Source organism: Colletes latitarsis, chromosome 1 (assembly GCF_051014445.1).
Source record: "Colletes latitarsis isolate SP2378_abdomen chromosome 1, iyColLati1, whole genome shotgun sequence".
NCBI lineage: Eukaryota > Metazoa > Arthropoda > Insecta > Hymenoptera > Colletidae > Colletes > Colletes latitarsis.
The window spans coordinates 48127528-48146373 of record NC_135134.1 but is presented as its reverse complement, the minus strand read 5'-3'; the positions used below and the strand labels follow the sequence as shown (position 1 = coordinate 48146373).

At 43.2% G+C, this 18846-nt stretch overlaps 1 protein-coding gene across 3 annotated transcripts in view; it reads right to left on the bottom strand.

Moving 5' to 3' along the window:
- The window catches only part of LOC143351664 (protein groucho), a 158890-nt gene that overhangs the window by 104968 nt on the left and 35076 nt on the right, over positions 1 to 18846 (bottom strand). For 2 of the 3 annotated variants that reach the window (XM_076783473.1, XM_076783465.1), the window contains exon 2: positions 9273 to 9370. In XM_076783473.1, coding sequence (XP_076639588.1) covers positions 9273 to 9370 — 98 coding nt within the window. Of the gene's footprint in view, positions 1 to 9272; positions 9371 to 18846 lie in introns of those variants that run through there. The other variant, XM_076783482.1, reaches the window with a different exon arrangement.

Genomic DNA, 18846 nt, shown 5'->3' with positions numbered 1-18846 from the left:
TTTCGTCGAACAAATTTCGTTGAACGAATCAAGTGTCTTTCCAAATCGTAAGACAATAATTCTAAAATATACGTGCTTGTTCGTATATTCGCTACTTTAATAGCTTCGAATTGACCGGAATGTATACACACATCGTGTATAACTAATAATCTAATGCGTATAGCTAATAATTTGGCCACCCACTGTACATATTTGATCAGCGAAGCGTGTTTCATGAATATTGCTCGTCGATCTCGAAATCATCCAAATATCCTTGTAATTATGGTTGGTATAATTTTCGTCGTAAGAACCCCGTCCGATAATTTGTTTCGTAACTATTGATTCTCAACGTTGGGCGATATTTTGCTCGAAAATCACCACCCTACGTCTAAATGAAATAAGAAATTAAGAGTATAAGTCACGCTGAGTCCGCGAATGCCAAATGTCTCATTTTCGTTGAGCCTAACTGTACAAAATTCATAGTTTCGTTGCTCGCGAGACTGACTATACACTCCCGCGTATGTTTCTTGTCAATCGTTATCGCTTTATCATCGAACTTTAATGCGGCGCGTTATTATTGCGCTCGACCGAAATAATAGGGCGTTAAATGGAAAATTAATTCCCATTGATCCGAGGACATAACAATTTCCCGCGAAACGACCGCGCGATCGACCGCGCACGAGACCACTTTTATGGCTGCAGTAATTTTTTATCGACAACAGGACCGCGTCATATTTTTGTTTACCATCGTGACAGCGAAATAGGCTCGGGGCCGTGGCGTTCCTGCAAAATTGCATCCCCCCCCCCCCCTCCCGCTCGTATAATAAATATGTGCTCGTAATGGTTGAGTGCGCTGCGTAGCACCGTATGCAAAACGGAACTCGCGTGTTGGTGCGCGCGCACCGATATCCGCGCTTTTGTACGCGCTTGTACACGTTTTCATCCGTGTTCCTAGCATTTTACGAACGGCCAGAAACGACTCCAACGTCCATATAATTCTTTCCGGTTTTTCCCTGCGCTTATAATACCAATTACGCGAGAACTATGTTTCGCAACTTTTTTTTTTTTTTCTTCTTCCCGCGATAGTTTAATAGCTTTGGATCCGACCGTCTGTTCGCGATACGGCTAGTTCTTATCGCGGAAGGAAATCTAACGAGCTGTATCATGACACACAGGATGTTTAGAAATCCCTGTTGCAAATATTGCAGCCGTGCACCGCTCGTCGAAATCAAATAAGCGTCGCGAGATATTGATGCAACCGTCTTCGAATTCTAAAGACAAATTTTATTAAAAATGATATTATTATCGTATATATTACAAGCAAGCGAAAAACTATGACGTCCATGAGTCTTCTCATATTTCAACTCGTCTTTCTCAACTATTTTCAACGATGAACCGGTTCTAAAAAAATATCATCCCTTCCCTGACATGTCCTCTAGCGAATGTGTATTTCGAATAATTGGAGAAACTTAGAGAACACGCGAGAGAAAAATAAACCTTGCGAGTTGCCTCGTCTTTTTGAATTGTTCTCAACAACGAACCACTTAAGGAAGTATCGTCATGCGGAACGAGTGTTTTAGACGAATGGACCAAGTAAGAAAACACCTAGAATAAAAGTTAACTTTTGCCCCTCAGAGCTTGACTTTGTTAATTCTTCTCAACGAAGCGCTGCTTTAAAAAAATATTGCCCTATTCCGGCGATCTTACCCTAGAAAGTGTTGTTTAAAAACAGAGCTACTCGGGAGAAGGTTTGAAAAAAAAATAAAGTTACGGGGCTGCGCCGAGCAAATTACTGTCCCGGCGTTACGAGGCTCGCGCGTTCAAAGTGAACCGGGGTTTTTTACTCGTTTCTATTTTTTTAAAACGCACTCGTTTAACGCGCCATGGAACGAAGAATGGAATAATCTTGATTTAACACGGACATTCTACGAAATCCACATTTTCGCGCGACCGTCACGAGGGAGACGCCGGAAATCAACCGTGAATTGATATTTCATTCTGTAAACACCAAAGATTGGAATAACCGGGACCAGGAATGAGCTCGTTGAGCAAACGCGAGTTTAAATGGAATTTATTTCGGTCGGTCGATACACGACGTGTACGTTCATCGAGTCGTAGCAAATTTGTTACGCGATATGGAATTAATTTTAACGTCAATTAATAAATATTAATCGAAACAGGAATCGGTTCGTAATCCGGGGACAACGGATGGACGGTATCTCGCGTGGAAAACGTAAAAACATCCCCTCGCCAGTTTCCCGTGTACTTTTTTTTCATTCTAGGCTCATCGTCGCGTAAATCTCCGACGTCCAGTTTCTCGCACTCCGATTCGAGTCTGTATAAGGAGAACCAGAACGCAGCATTAATATCCGCCAGCCCCCGAGAACGCGCAGGCTTTGTTTGCCGTCGTCGTCGTCGTTAAATTAAAACGCGCGCGTTCGCGGTGCACGTGAGCGGAACTAACAGGAAAAACTGTAGCGTCCGAAGGCAACTGAAAAAAAAAGACAAAATACCCGGCTAATTTGCGACAAAGAACGGAACGACGTTCCCACGCCGCATCGAACGGGGGAATAATCACGCGATAATCATCGTTGAGATAAAAACGCGCTTCCGTTTTCGGTGTCGTAACGCGCGCGGGGCGCGAAGAAACTATAATACTTGTCGCGATCTTTGTTCTACGCGCCTGAATTTGCATCTCGATACCGTGCAATTACTAAAAGTGAAAAATTTCTTCAGAAACTGTTTATAATAGGGTCAGTTGTCCTAGTATGGAATTCTTTCATTTATACACATGTTTCACTTGCTAGCAGAACTTTTATCAAATTTTACGCTATTTTGACTGGTAACAGTCAAATTTAAAATATAATTATGGTGTAGGAAATGTTTACTTTTTTTTATTGAAGTCCTCATTTTCCATATTAGGGCTCATAGTGCTCGTAATATGGAATACTATATTAATATATTAATTATAGGATCACCTTGCAAAAACTTAGACTGCGATATTTTTTTCAATATTCTTTTACGAACACGTGTTGCTTTGGAATTCAGTTGCAATAACAATCACAATCGATTTCTTTAATATTGCGGTGTTCCAAATTAAGAACGTATTCCCTGTTAGAGCAGCTGACCCTACGGCTATAGTAGTGATTCTTAAAATGAACACCGTGATTCGTAAATGGAACGTTCCTATCCTACCCACTCGAGTGGATCGAATTTCGCTGCACGAAAGATGAACTCCTCCAGCCTCCTGAATCGGCACCCATTACCGGATTTTTTCTACGAACGTCTGGATGCTCGAAGTCGTAAATAAAAGCTGATGCGCGAACGAGTCAGAAATTGTTGTACGGGAATAAAAATTGCACGATGCAACGGATTAATGCTTGTTCTTGAGCGGCGCTTTACCCGTCGTTTTTCCCCCCCGGTCGAACTTTTCCGCCGCTAAACGCGTCGAGTTCCTAATTATCAATCGCGGGAACGGTCGGCGCGGCAATTTCCATTCGTTATCGTAATTGGACGGGAATCCGAAAGAAGGAGAGAACGCTAAGGCGATTAACTAATCTCGCAGTCGCATCGACCGTGCGAAATCGAGTGGCTCGCGCGCTAGCTGCAGCCGGGGCCCGGTCGATGGAAATTGATAGGCAATTATTGTTCCCCGTTCTGTTCTGGAATCGCGGAAGCGAAAGTCCAGGCCGTGTTTCGAACCGTGGCCAGTGCCTATCGCGGCGGCACGGAGCGTCGCCGCCATTGTGACGCGATCCGCTGTGATCGACAGCATCGCGTGTACGGGACAGTCGCGCGTAAAGTAGCCTCTGGGTGCGTTGTCGATCGCGATCTCTAAAACCAGATATCGGTAACGAGACGGCTCTTTCTTCTATTTTTTTTTTTTTTTTCATTTCGTCTCTCCTTCTCACTCGTCGAGCCACCTTTAAAGGGATAGCTGAATTATTCAGTCAATCGTTAGCGGATTTCAGTGGCCGTGTACGGAGAGACGCAGAAATCGTTCGCCAGGCCGAGCGAACGCTCGGATCGTCGCTTCGCCACGATAAATTAGTACGATATTAACGATCGGTCGAGCGATAATTCAGGTTGCGCAAGCGGTCGGGGCAGTCCATTAATTATTTCAGATTGACGCGCGGCAACGATTTACAAGGCGCTTTGCCCGACCACCTCTCCTCCCGTTCCACGGTGAACGTTTCCGAGACGTAAACACGCGGAAACGCGCACCTGTTCCACGTTTTGCGCAGCCGCGAAAATTCTACGCGACTCCGGGGCGCACTCAATTTGTAAGCGGCGAAATTTATGGCCCCTCCTCCTCCCCAACGTCGCCCTCCTACACCCGAGTTCGCGAGAGCATTTATCCGAGCGTGCCTCGTCTGATAATAAAACTAACGCCGCTCTGCCACTTTCCGCATCATCGACCGTATAATACAGACATAAAATGAATTATTCCGCGGGACTACGGCCGCTTTGTTTGCGCGGAATACTCCGCCGTGCTTATGCAATCCTTCTTCCCGCGGAATTCTCGCGCCCCGCGATCCACGAGCAACGTGCCCGTAATCAAAACGGACGACGATAAATCGTGGAAAACCGAGAGTAACGCTTGCGTTCGCTTTACGATCCATCAAGACGGAATTGTCATCGTGAAACGTTTCGAAAACACGCTCTTCGCGTGCCGGAGCACGACGATCGAGGGGTGGAAATACACCCTCGCAATGATCTGCTATCATTTAGTGCGATTTATAATTAAATTATCTGTCTCGATATCAATACTGTTTGTCTCTACATTGTTATCGTTATATTTTCTCTTGTACGCTAATGGATTTTTACGTGTATAATAAATAATGCTGACTGCACCAAGTAGATTGAAATTTTTAGACATTTAACTCTTTAAACTAGATCTGTCAAGCTTGATGCAAAACCAAGTAAATTTTAAAGCCCAGTAGATTCTGATGTTTCCCATTATTCACAAATTATTACGAAAAAAATTAGAAAAGATCACAATCCACGATAGAGTAGCTTTTCGACGAATTCACGAATCGAATACAGTAGTGATTCTTAAAATAAACACCATGACTCGTAAGTCGAACGTTTCGAAAGACGACATTTAACCCTTTGCACTCGTATGTCACCATACAGTCGCCAATCTACATTTTATTATTATTCATATATTTACATTAGTTTTCTTTTAGTTTCTGCTTAAATGTGTGCGTATACAGGGTGTTCGGCTACCCCTGAGAAAAATTTTAATGGGGGATTCTAGAGGCCAAAATAAAACAAAAATCAAGAATACCAATTTGTCGATGAAGGCTTCGTTAAACAGTTATTAACGTTTAAAGTTCCGACCGTACTGAATTTTTTTCTCGAAAATGCGCAAGATTTCGGGGGTATGTCTAATCACCAAAAATGATTGTAATTGACCCCCGCAACCAAAAATAATTTTTCAAAAACGATTTGAAATTTTTTTTTTCCGTCGAAAAATTGCACACCTTCTCGAATTTTTTTCTAGAAAGTGGGTAGGATTTCGAGGGTATGTCTATTCATCAAAAATGATTGTAATTGACCCCCGTAACCGAAAATAATTTTTTCAGAACGATTTGAAACTTTTCAATTTTGTCGAAAAATTTAGGCACCTACCCCTTGTCGATTTTTCTTATAAATTCCTTTTTCAATTTTAGTAATTTTGTATGACGCCCTATAGAAAAGTTGCCTAATACTTTTTTGTAGGTACCCATGAGCTCTACTTCAGAAAAAAGTTTCATTGAAATATATTCACAATTGTAGGAGTTATGGCTGTTTGAAAATTGGACCATTTTTATGGGGATTTTTTTCATTTTGCGCGGTCAAGGACCAACTTTTCGAATACTTTTGCGATTTGTACATATTCTCCATCAAAATACGCGTAGTTTGCTTTTTTAAACATTAAAATCGTCCAATCCGTTCAGAAGTTATGACGTTTTAAAGATACGCATGAAATTTCAGTGAAACATATCGACGCTATGGTCAGACATGAAATTTTCGGTGATGAATTTTTTTCTCGAAACTGAGTAGGATTTCGGGGGTATGTCTGTTGACCAAAACTGTTTGCAATTGACCCCTGCAACCGAAAATAATTTTTCCAAAACGATTTGAAATTTTTTTTTTCCGTCGAAAAATTTCACACCTTCTCGAATTTTTTTCTAGAAAGTGGGTAGGATTTCGGGGGTATATGTATTCACCAAAAATGATTGTAATTGCCCCCCGCAACCGAAAATAATTTTTCCAGAACGATTTGAAATTTTTGAATTTAATTGTTAATAACTTTTTAACGAAACCTCCATCAGCAAATTGTTATTCTTGATTTTCGTCTCATTTTGGCTTCTAGAATCGAATATGAACAAAAATTCCGAGTTGGTAGCCATCTCTAATATAAATACGAGTGCAAAGTTTTAAAAATTCCACTGGCGTCGAATTTCTCCCCAATTTCGATGTTCATCTTAAGAATCACCAGATCGAGTCGACGACGGAAGCTCGGTTCACGGTGCAACGAGTAAAGTTTATCTCCAGCTTTGGCCGCCGCGTCGAAAAACAATCCGTTAACGAGTCGTAATACGCGAATCGGACGCGAACGGAAGTCGCTTTGCCAACAAATTCGAAACTTTGATCCGGCACGCGTGCAAAGTTCTACCGTGGTTCCACTTTCCATTGAAAAAGAGAGCCTTTTATCAGAAATGCCGGCATGGCTGGTTCCCCGACCGTCAGATAACCCGGAACAATCGACCAGCATAAAATTGTACCTCTTTCAAAAGTTACACGTCCAAGATACGAAATCTATCCCGACGCAACGCAAACAATGCGCCTGGCTACAAAGGGCTACACGCTCGTGCGCGCTATCAAACAGTTCCAGCGAAAAGCGTTACGATCATTAGTCACGACAGCGCGTTCCCGCGGCAAACAATTTAATTCCCGCCTACCGCGAGCAAAACCTTGACAGTCGGGGGAGAGGGGGGACGTGGCGAAGGAAAAACCAAGCAACTCCAACGAAAGAGTCGCCGTGCACGGTGTACGAAATTGTCCACTTTCTGGCTGTTCCCGTATAAAACGGCCAGTCCCGTCGAAATGTTGCACGCCGTTCACGTACGTCTCGCACATATTTATGCATGTATGCACACAGCCCCGAGGGCTCTGGGTCTCTCCTTCTGTCCGTCGCACTGTCCCCCCCTCCCCCCACCGTGTCCCGTGTCGCAGCGACACGAAACAGCAATTTAAGTTTCCGTCGTCGGTGGAAATCGTGCGGCACGTGACGTCGCGAATTAACACGTTAAAGGGCCAGGGGACATAAATTAACGTGTCGAGCCCGCCGATAGGGACAGTCGGACGAACGATGTAAACCGACGACGTACGAAGAAAGTTTTCTTATCGAGCTACTTTTTCCCGTCCATCGCGTGAGAGATCGTATCGCTCTATTACCGCCCCTCCTCTCGTATTCCCATACTTGTTACGTTTTTACGACGGTTGTATATTTCCAACGGCTCGACGCCTCGGAACATAACCGCAGAAGCTCGTCGAAATTGCCAATTATTCGTTTCGCGTTTTTCCAGACTCGATAGCGGGAATCGGGACGCCGAGGATAAAGCGTTTTACTCGATACGTCGACATTTTTCTCGGTTGCGTTCGTTGGGCGATCGTTTCGCGACTCGTGTACTGCGCGAAGCTGGAAAGATGGCACCGAACTACTGTGTATAGATCGTAAGTTGCCAACGAGTCAGAAATAAGAATTTCTGCTATTATTACGTCTCAAGAGTGAGACATATTTCTCAAAAACAATGCAGCATACAAAGATTCTGTATATAGATTTTGTATCTACACAGAGTATCTCTTCTTTAGCAAATCTAGATCTGCTACTATTAAGAGGCAAAATAGTGGCGGCTAGATAATCGTTGACCATCTTCACAGCTCTGTACAGTAGTTTGCTCCGTTTTAATACCTCCACAGAAACGTTACCATCAATATCAATTAATAACACTTCCTTCTCTCCAACTTTCACTGTGAAAAGGTACTAATAGTATAGTGTACCGAAATGTTGACCAACAGTAGACCGCTATGGTTTAATTTTTAGAGAAAAAATGGACTCGGTGTTGTTTTTATCTGTTTTCGAATGTTGTGCAACGGCGAAGGAAATGCTACGTTGTAACCGTGGTGAAGAAAAGTTGCGGAATGGCTCGCGAAGAAGCTGAATGGCTCGCGGACGCGTAACACGCGTGCATAGAATCCGAACCGCGAGGCCTCCTCGTCCTCCGGGCTATGTGCATACTTGAGTGTGTATAGCTTCCGCTTGGACAAACAATTCTCTGCCTACATCTGTCGATTTGTCTGCTCGGTTCGCCTACGCGCCGACACGACGTTTGCGCAAACGTTTCCTAGGCAAGATCCCGTGTACATCTAGGCGTATCGACTGCAGACGATTAATTACCGAAGAGCAATATCCCCCTTGCTAGCAACGTTTCAAAAAAAATATAAGAATTTAGCAACAACGTTCGCAAGATAAGATAACCGGTCAAAGGAACATGGAAAATAGAACAATAAACGTGGAATTATTACGTTTAATTGCGATATTCGAAGGTCTTTTTATTATTATTATTGTTCGATAATTAATTTTATGCCTATGGTATAGTTGCTCTTTGAAAAACTGAAACGAACATTGCGTCTTACGGTTTGATCTTTTCTTACGAAATATGCCTACATTGCTCGCTAAACAAGGCGATCGTGATTTATTTATATATCCCGAATACATACGTGTATAATTTATCCCGAAAGCGTGCGTTTTAATTACAGATCGCTATAAATATTCAGACTGGATTTCTTCAGAGTCGTTTAATATTGACATTTCTTCGACGTCCAGAAAAACAATTTCCTCCATTTTTCTTTCATTTCTTGCGTACCGTTTCTACTTATATTTTGTCGAGCAGACGTCGTAACGCTGAACAGCGCAAAACGAATATATTTCGCGTTTTTACCAGCGGTTAAGCGCGAATAATTACGAGCAGCACCGTGAATTTATAACGATTCGAAATTACTGAAAATTGAGTCAATGAAGACGGAATCAAACGCTGGTTTTCACCCCCGGCGATGATCTCGTGCGCGTACCTAAACGGACGACGACATTTTAACCAACGCGACAGTTATTAAATATAATTTCCCGACGCGAATCGACCTCGATGTTATTACACTCTTTCGAGTAATGAGAGTTCGCCTTGAGAGGGGCAGAAGGGGGGGTGGGTGGGGTTGATTTATGGCTGTTGAAAATAGAGGTCTACCTGTGATACTGTGTCTGAAGAAAGTTGAAGTCCTCCTTGATACGATCGCACAGCTCGCCGATCGAGAATTTATATTGCTGGCCGGGCTGCGGCGGACCCTGAAACACGAAAATAAAACGATAAGGTCAGTTCGACCGGCCATCCAACAGTTTTTCGCTCGTCGGGACATGTTGCGCCATTCCCTCTCGCAAAAACAGTCCCCGTCGACGAGACCAAATTTTCACACGCGAAACTTCTTTGTCCCTCGATTCGTTCCCAAGATACGGACGCTATCGTCCCATCTCGAGACAATCGACTTTATTCGCTTTATTTTTACGATACGGAATACCGTGAGCAGCGACAGCGTCGAATTGAACATTTTCAGGAGCAATCAGAGGCCCCCATAGCATGGAATATTATTCTCACCATTGTCCAAAATTGTTTCGTACCAAACTAAAGTCGCTTTGGACAAATAAAAATTGCATTACAGTTAATATTTTTTTATGAATGTGACGAGGTCGTGGGATTATCGATTATCGACGAATTCACCGATGCGAGTCGACGCTGACATTTCGAAACGGGAATATGGCAACTGGAAGCTGCAATTAAATAAAATTAATGGAGAGGATGTTTAGAGTAACGTCTCCTCAAATAGGACAGAAGTGATTATTATAAAAACTTCATTGCTAATATAACTAATAGCGCATCGTAAATATGTGCTGTTGCAACAAACTAACGAGTTTCCTTTTACGACTTAAACGAGGAAATAAAAGGAATAAAAACATTTTGTTTGCCCATACGGTGCACAAATTCTTGATAAATTTACAGAGGAAAGTAGACGCTGACGCGTTTTAAGCAGGAATAAAAAAGCAAAAAACCGTCTAGAGGGTATAATTAGAAAAATTAATAAAAAGAGCGTTTAAAGCGGCATGTACCGTGATAGTAGAAAAATTATTCCAAGAAAAGAACTCGTTAGCGTAATGGGAATAACGCGCGGACGTTAACGAAATATGTAGTCGTACGTCGTAATTATGTAAGCATAGTAAACTCGACGAAAAAATCGACTCGTCCGATGGGAGACGTTCCAGGAACGACAACCTCCGCTCTCTCTATCTTCCCACTACCATCTCGGGCACTTACAGCCGTACATTAGAAACATTTTACGACTTCATCGTTGTCAAACAACGTTGCCAGTTACATCATCAATTACATACTGTTTCAACTGCCTGTTGACATTAAAACTACCTCATCGTATGCGACCTTTAAAACGCAACTCATATCCGTAATCATCGTGTACGAACTGTAATGTCGATCTACACTGCTACACGGTTACGAGTAATTTTTAATTCTTAATTTAATTCTTAATTTTTAATTTTTTTACGCTAACTGCGTCGTTTTAGTTATTTTTATTTTTACATATTTGCTTTAGTTTGAACGATGCAAATATTTCTAGATCCTAGGTTCGATCATTTAAGATGGAATCGAGCTTGAAAATTCATCGTGGCTGCAGCGGAGTACGACTTGGAATTCAGTAGAAGTAGAATCAGTGGGTCTGTGGACAGACACGCCAGTGCTCATTCAATATACGCACGGGCTCGCGATGAATTTTCAGATTCAATTATCTCGATACAAAATTTTATTTTCTATTTTCGATTTGTTCTTTCTTTATGTTGCAAACACCTGTATAAAAATTATACTATAGAAGAATTTTAACTTACACCGATACGGTCCAAAATTTAGATTCTTCGTAACTGTTTGAACAACATATCGCAAAAAGCATCAAACGATACTAAATTTTATTCTCCATTTTCGATTTGTTTTTTTATGTTGCAAACCCATACGATAGAAGAACTTTAACTTACTCCGATACAGTCCAAAATTTAGATTCTTCGCAACTGTTCGAAGAACATTATTATTCTCTATTTTCGACTAGTCTTTTCATGTCGTATCGTAGCTATACACGCGATTTGCGGAGTTCGTAAAACACCGAAGTGTACAAAAACGTTCGACCGCGCGGAAATCGTCCCCGTGCGCATAGCGATCGCGTAAATTCATGCTCGAGGAGTTAAACGACTGCCGTTCGCATCCTGGAGGGTCGAGAAAATATTTTCCGCCGGTTTGTTGGATTCTTGGCTCGCGAGGCTGGCAAATAGACGCGCTTAAACGTCGTCGAGCGGATCAACAGAAAACGTCTCGTGGTCGATTTCGTTTCGCGACGCGACGCCGATATCCTTCGACCGGTTTCGACGTTTAGCAAATAGGTTTGTCTAAGAGGGGTCTCTCTCCCCGTCGTCGAGTGTTTTCCAAGAGTAATCGGACGTCGTGATTGCGTACGGAACGAACGGTAATCCTTCGATGTGCCGGATGCACTTGTCACGGCCCACGTAAGCAGTCGCCTCTAGGCTTACACGCGAACGCACGACGGAAATCGTGCCGCTGGTTCGAGCTTCCGTTCGCTGATTACGCCTCCAGTTTAAACCTGCGCGTACCGGCGGCTCTCTCGCTCCTCGTCGACCAATTTCAGCTCGTAAAAGCTCCGACGCGCGAGCGCGACGGCGGGTGGGGGAGGGGAGAAAAAACCCCAGTCAGGAAACACTTTACATGGAAATCGACTCTGGCGCGCGAGAAACATTGTTTCCTACCCTGGCAAATATTCTCCGCGGATTGGAGGGGTTTCGAGGAAAGTTTCCCCGTAAGTACAGTGTTGCGATATTGCCTCGCGGACCGTAACGATACTGCGACCCGCCGCCTATCGTCGCCGCGGATAATCGACTCTGGCTGCACGGATCGTCGAGTAATCGCGGTTAATTATTGCCGCTGAAGCGTGATCTCTCGTCCGTCATTAATTACCGCGGCGGCGTCTTTCATGAGAGAATAAGACGCCACCGAAGCGAACCTGGAAGTCCTCGGCGCTTCCTCTTTTCCTCGCTTCGATGCCGGGACGACGAGGATCCTGAACGCGTTTACGTCGTGAAATAAGCCTTACAATTCCCGCGCGAGAGTTTACGAAACGAGATGCATCGTAAGTTTATGGGCTACCAAAAAAACGTATATCAATCGAATCTTATTTGTACAAAGGATAGAAGACCTTGGAATTCCAGAAACTATTTTTTTAATCGTGTGAAATTGATCAGAAACGATTCTGAAATGCTCGAAAAGGTCGTTACCCTAAATGGATCATAGCTATTCAAAGGGATTTTGTTTACCATAAATACACTCCAAAAAGTCAGCTAGCGAATATGTGGTATTATCTAGAAATTCTAAATCGATTACGCGACGCAGCGAGAAGGAAACGGGGCTCGATTTCTAACGTAGATTTCTGCGATTTCTGACAGTTCTTCGAATTGAAAGATCCTTTAAAAGGAGAAAAGATTCGAGGACGCGGAGGACGTAAAACGGGAACGCGACGAGGCAGCTGTTGGGCTATTCTGAAAGCTGACTTCAAGGAATCCTTCCCGAAAGTGGGAGGATCGTTGAAAGAAGGTTATGGCTCCCAAAGGGGAGTACTTCGAAGGGGACATCATCACTATTGATCACTATTGAACTCTTTCTCCTGCTACGGCACACGTTCCGATACTTCCCGGACACGTCGAGTTTTATTTCCTATTCGAAACTAGCGCACGATATAAGATTGATAAAATAAAAATAATATTCTCCGACTAGATTTTTCGTTGTACAAGATCAAACAGTCAATTTCTTATTATTTGTAATCTCAAGAATGTTGGAAGGATTGATAAAGTTTACAGACGATGGCTTTTTATGGCTGATCGTTACTGAAACTTTAAAGCCGTTTCTCTCGAAGCTACATTAAATCTTAAAAACTGATAAAGCTTTCATTGGTGACACTAGAGTTGTAACAATATCTGTGCCCTTTCTCGGAGACAGATGTTTTTTTTCAATTAAAATTTAATGCAGTTGGGTTCTGAAGAAAAATGGGTCTCGAAAAGGTCAGTAATAAGCGTAAAGCGGTTGAGATAATAAAGGTCGCCCTGAGATCTTTCGCGTTAAAAAGGGTCAACAAAAAGTAATTTAAAAAAAAGCAGTGGTCAACGAGGACAGCCACCGTAAAAATATGGTTCTCTTGTAAAATTGTCACTTACACGAGCCACCGTGCTCGGGCATATTTTTTTTAAGTCGTCACCCGAATTAACTACCATGCCGCGAAGAGCTAAAGCAGCCATAATCTCGGAATATCATTTTATCCCCGGGCATAGTCGTAAAATAGGACTCTTAAACAGAAGCATCAGAGCTCTGTAATCTAGTCTTGCTCAAAGTGCGGTTCGCGGTCCACTGGCGAACCACGTGAATTTCTCAGTGGGTCAGCGCGCTAAACCGACGCGATTGAGCAATCACGCTCCATTTCCTCAAGAAACGTGCACGATATATAATCGACCGATTCCAATACGTATCGTCTTTTGTTTCGTTCCAATCGTTTAGAAGACACTCGCGTTACTTCGAACATCGTAACACGGCGTTTACACCGGGTAGCAACTTTTCAGCTTCGCGCAATAGAGTCTGACGCGGAGCTACGACGACGTATGATCCGAAATATCGAGTAGGTTTTCGAGACAGTTCGATAACGAAAGGTTTTATCCAAGGTGTCTTTGGTAAGCGTGCCGGATCGATAGAGCCCTACCACGCGTCCAACGTCCAGCAGCTTTTATTTTCGGCGACACAACGTGCGCGAGAGTGGCAGGAACGACGGAAATAGTGGCGCAAATTCGGTTGCTGCTACGGCATTTGAGAGCCCGATGGAAACCCACGCTTACCGACTTCGGCGGCAGCTGTACCAGCGCCCACGACCGTAAAAGCCACATTATTACCGGTAGTACCGCTGCTACCCACCTCCGTATACCTGTCGGTAATAACGTTACGAGCGTGTTATCGATCGTTTTGCACGTCGTACCCCGCAAAACGGATACGCCACGACGGCCTCGTAAAAGCTGAAATAGTTCTCTCCCTCCTCTGACCGCCCCTCCCCCATTCTCGTCCCGTTGCTCTTTCACCTATCCTCATCGCTCCACGTCCTTTCCACGGCAACGGAGGCAACTATACACGGTGTCCCACGAAACTGGGCCATTCAACACCGAGTCAAACGCTACGAGACAGACGCGAATTTTCTCAGAACAAATTAAACGGGCATTTTTGTACCCACAACGTTTAAGAAACAAGCCAGCGGTCAAACTGTGAAATTGTACGCGATAGATGCATCTTCAAAACCTCAAAAACTGCACGAGTTTCTATGGAAACAACATACTTCGACTCGACGTCTAGGATGATAAAAAGTATTTGACAGATTAATTTAAAGCTTGATAAAATTTGCGTCCGGTACAGTGGAATATCCTGCACACTCGTACGCGTTATTTCGTGCAAGCTGCGCCCCGTGTCTCGTGGGTTTTAATAGATGCATCTTCAAAACCTCAAAAACTGCACGAGTTTCTATGAAAACAATATACTTCGACTCGACGTCTAGGATGATAAAAAGTATTCGACTGATTAATTTAAAGCTTGATAAAATTTGTGTCCGGTACAGTGGAATATCCTGCACACTCGTACGCGTTATTTCGTGCAAGCTGCGCCCCGTGTCTCGTGGGTTTTAATAAAATGGCTCAAACGTAAAAGTTGATCGCGAAACACCGCGCACGGAGAGAGAAATATGAAATGTGTTTTTAGTTTCCGCGCGCACGAGGAAATTAACGTCCCGGTACGTCGTCGGGCAATTCGGGAATGCGTTTGGGATTTAGTACGTTTTAAAAATATTACATTTCTGGCCGCGGCAGTATTGTCTTTGTTCCCGCGTACATTTGCAAGACAAATCTTACCGTTTGAGTGCTTTCCAACAACGTTAACGTCGCGACAAATAGTACGAAATTATAATATCGCCGTCAAAGAAATAAACGTGCGCCGTGTTTGCTGCCACGATTCCGAGCTACATCGGTGCTAATTCTATTTAATGCACGCTTTAATGAATCTTTCGAATGTGCGACGTCTGCCGCGAAACACGTGACGCTGGTTCGTAGCTTCGTTTGCTCATGCGAATGAAAAATAGTCGATCGTGACGTTAGTTCTCGCGAAGGGACCTGCGGTAGCAAACGTGTTAAGCAAATTTTAAGAATAATTTAATAACCTGTCCGGAGAGAAATTTAATCCTGCAACAGGAAGAGTTACGAAAGTTCCAGATAAATAATTTTCTCGACCTAGCAACAACAGCTGTGTCGTGGAACGTGTCTAAAAATGCTTAAATGAAAATTCGTTAAAGTGACTTGTTTTGATCGTTTTAAAACGGACGCTCGTATAAATATTACAATGTATTTCAAATGAGCTGCACTTGCAAAATATTGTTGACATTCCGAGACGATTTAATTAATTATAATTCCGTTGCATCGCATTGCATAGTGCAAAAGGTGTCGAACCGGAAAAAACAAAGTTACAAACGTCAACAGAGGTATTATACCGATGCATATTTACTTTGAAGCGAGTTCGATTCTTATTATAAGTGCATCGTGCATTCGTTTCCTCGATTCGAATGTATGAATCGAAGTGCGAAACTATATACGCAGATTAGACTTTCCATTATGACAAAGTAGTTTCGTATCGAACAATTTATTTACATAAGCACATCGGAGATTTATGAATTTAGGTGCAACGTTGGGAATAAATATTTTCGCCAAGAATTTATCGTTCTAAGGTGAGAAAATATAGCGGGGCAGTTTAATAAAACCAACCGCGACGACGTTGCTCGAATCGATACCGTGCTTATCAGGTTAGCGTAATATTTGCCAGCGCCCAACACGATGGGCGTCGCGAAGCCGTCAAAGACAACAACTACGTATCTTACTTGTCGCGTGTTGGAGCGTATCAACGCCGTCGATGAACAGTCCAACACAGAATACGATGAAAGGATCGTCCATCCAAACACAGTCTTAATTAATTTTAATCGACATCGAAAGTGAAATTTCTGCTCTTACGGATAAATCCACAAATCATATATCTCTACTAGTCGTAAATTCTTGTTAGGCAGATCTTGACCCTCGACTGGCAAACCAAGCCCCTCGAATTATCCACGAAAACAATTTGCAATCTCGTTAAGATCGAGGAGTGTTGGATTTATTTTATTTGCTCGGTGAAAAGTTACGTTTACGTTTGTGCGACGGATCGTGTAACGAGGCAGTGGCTCGCGTGCGCGCGTTTTTAAACGATATCGAACACGTGTAAACGCATCGGAATACCCGACATCCGGTTAACGAGCTCGCCTTAAAGTCGGAGCGAACGAGTGAACGCGAGGCTTGCAAGAATCGACGGAGCCACGCGCTCTGCTGATCGGCAGAATCGTTGATCCCATTTGTCCGCGCAAAGCCACCCGCGGTCAATCCAATTAATTTATTGGCTTTCGCAGCGGAGCACCCGTACCACCGTCTCCCTCTGGCTCATGGCGATGCTATACTTAACGGCACGAGCTTCTATCGGACCGTACCGCGGTAGGTAATACGCATCATGGAAGAGGAAAGCTCGAATCCAACGACCGATTACCGATCCAACCGATCCTTTCGTGGAAACCAAGATCGCGAGAATCCGGAGCTTTTCGCGCTAATACCGGTATTTTATACGAACAGAAGTAGTAAGGAGTCTGATACACGAATATTGGCGGAAGTGGAAACAGCGAGTAATGATCAGACTGGTGAAAAATATTCAAATATATTTATCTCGACTACGGAGCGTTGTATTAAAAAATTTCATTCCATTTTTTCGACTTATATTACGACGAGGAATCTCACCCCTGATTATACGAAACGTGATTTTGAAAAATTCTGTGAAATGTTTTAAATCGATTTCGAAAAGAATTAAATTTTGCACGAGAAAGTTACATGATTTTAAATTGCCTCGAGTCAGGGATCTTGAGAGATTTAAGCTTTTTACCATTTTTTTATACCATTTTTACATCGTATTCGGGTAGTATAAAAAAATGATCGGTAAAGCTTTCTGTCTATTTGAAATATAGCACATATTCTCTGGTGCACTTTTAGCATTAATATTCGTTCCATAGAATATGTTTTAATTACTCGGTCTGTGTTATGCAAGCTGCATTTTTCCGCTTTAAGAATTCCATGCTCTTCATTATTTCGCTAGTATATGTACCGGTACACGTAGCTACGTTATGATTGCCACTTTGAGCGAAACCAGACCTCCATAAATATTCCCATTCCGCGATATTCGCTCTTTTAAAATGCAGCGTACAATTTCTACGGAAGTATTTCTGCACAACTCGGAACGCGCGGAATGCCTGATCCTTACAAAAGATCAGATTGGTCAGGGGGTCGAGTGAAAGTTTTCGCGATATCGATCGACGAATCGGTTAAACGTTGTATTCGACTAAGACAAGCTTTCTTCGAGCCGATATTCAGGATACGTTGCACAAAATTCCAACGTAACTCGAGAATTGAATTCACCAGGTTAAAATACCAAAGAAGAATTTTAATTGCGTTTGACTTTTTTTCGAGCTCGGATATTCACCCAGATATTTTTGTTTAACGTTTCAAAATATTAAATTTATGTTTAGTTATTAATACTAGTTCCAGAACGAAATCGAGAATTATATTTTAACAGTAGAAGCGTTAACTATCGTCGCGTTCGTGCGAATCGTTTAAAACATTTTTTCCCCCGACGAATACGTGCCCCCAAAGTCGTAAACGCTTTTTGCGCGCAGCCGTGCGCCGGCATTTCGACTTTAATTACGCGCGATACGCGAAAACATTACAAATTAACACTCCTCGTCTCCATTTTCGCCGCGTTTCGCCCTCGTTTTCGGAAAAATCGCGTTCGCCCCGTTCGTTTTCTATATATTTCGTTTTATTTAAATTTTATTCCCGTCGTTCCTATGAAACGCGATTAAAAACCAACCCGGAACGGCGCGCGAGTCCGGGCAAAGATTAAATTCAGATTTTTCGATTTAATGTTATTAGCTTAACGGACGCGCCGGGATCCAATATCGCTCGCGATGATTGGCGCGATCAAATAAAGGCGTAATAAATAAGTGTCGTCGCTATAAAATCAAATTAAAACACGACGAAAAAACTATCCCGTAGCCGTGGAACATTGTTTGCCGCTCGCTCGTGTCAATAATAAACCGTGGCCGCCTTGTTCCGCTGATTTTCAAACGGAAAATTTCCGAGGGACGTCGGCCGCGACCGCGGCGGAAAATCCATTTTTCGTCGCGGTTTAAAATATTCATCGTTTTACATCGAATAAAACCAGGGACAGAAATGAAAAGAGAGAAAAGAAGGGTTTTTACACGCGTTGCCACCGAGAGGGGCGGGGTGGGATGGCGAGACCGTGTCGGAAAACGCAGTTAGCTTCCGTCGAAAAGCGAAACGCGAATTATGTCGTTTCGACGAATAATGATGAGAGAACGCGGCCGCCACCCGTCAATCAGTGTCCTTTACGTCCTGCAGCCGATTTAATTATCCGATAGCTCCAACCGAACCCACCCCCCTCGACATTTCCCGTCGTCCCTCCTCTCTTTTCCCTCTCCGTCTATCTTTTCCGTCGATCGAGAGCAATCATAATAACGCGGCTCCGGTATTCAAATAACGCGCGG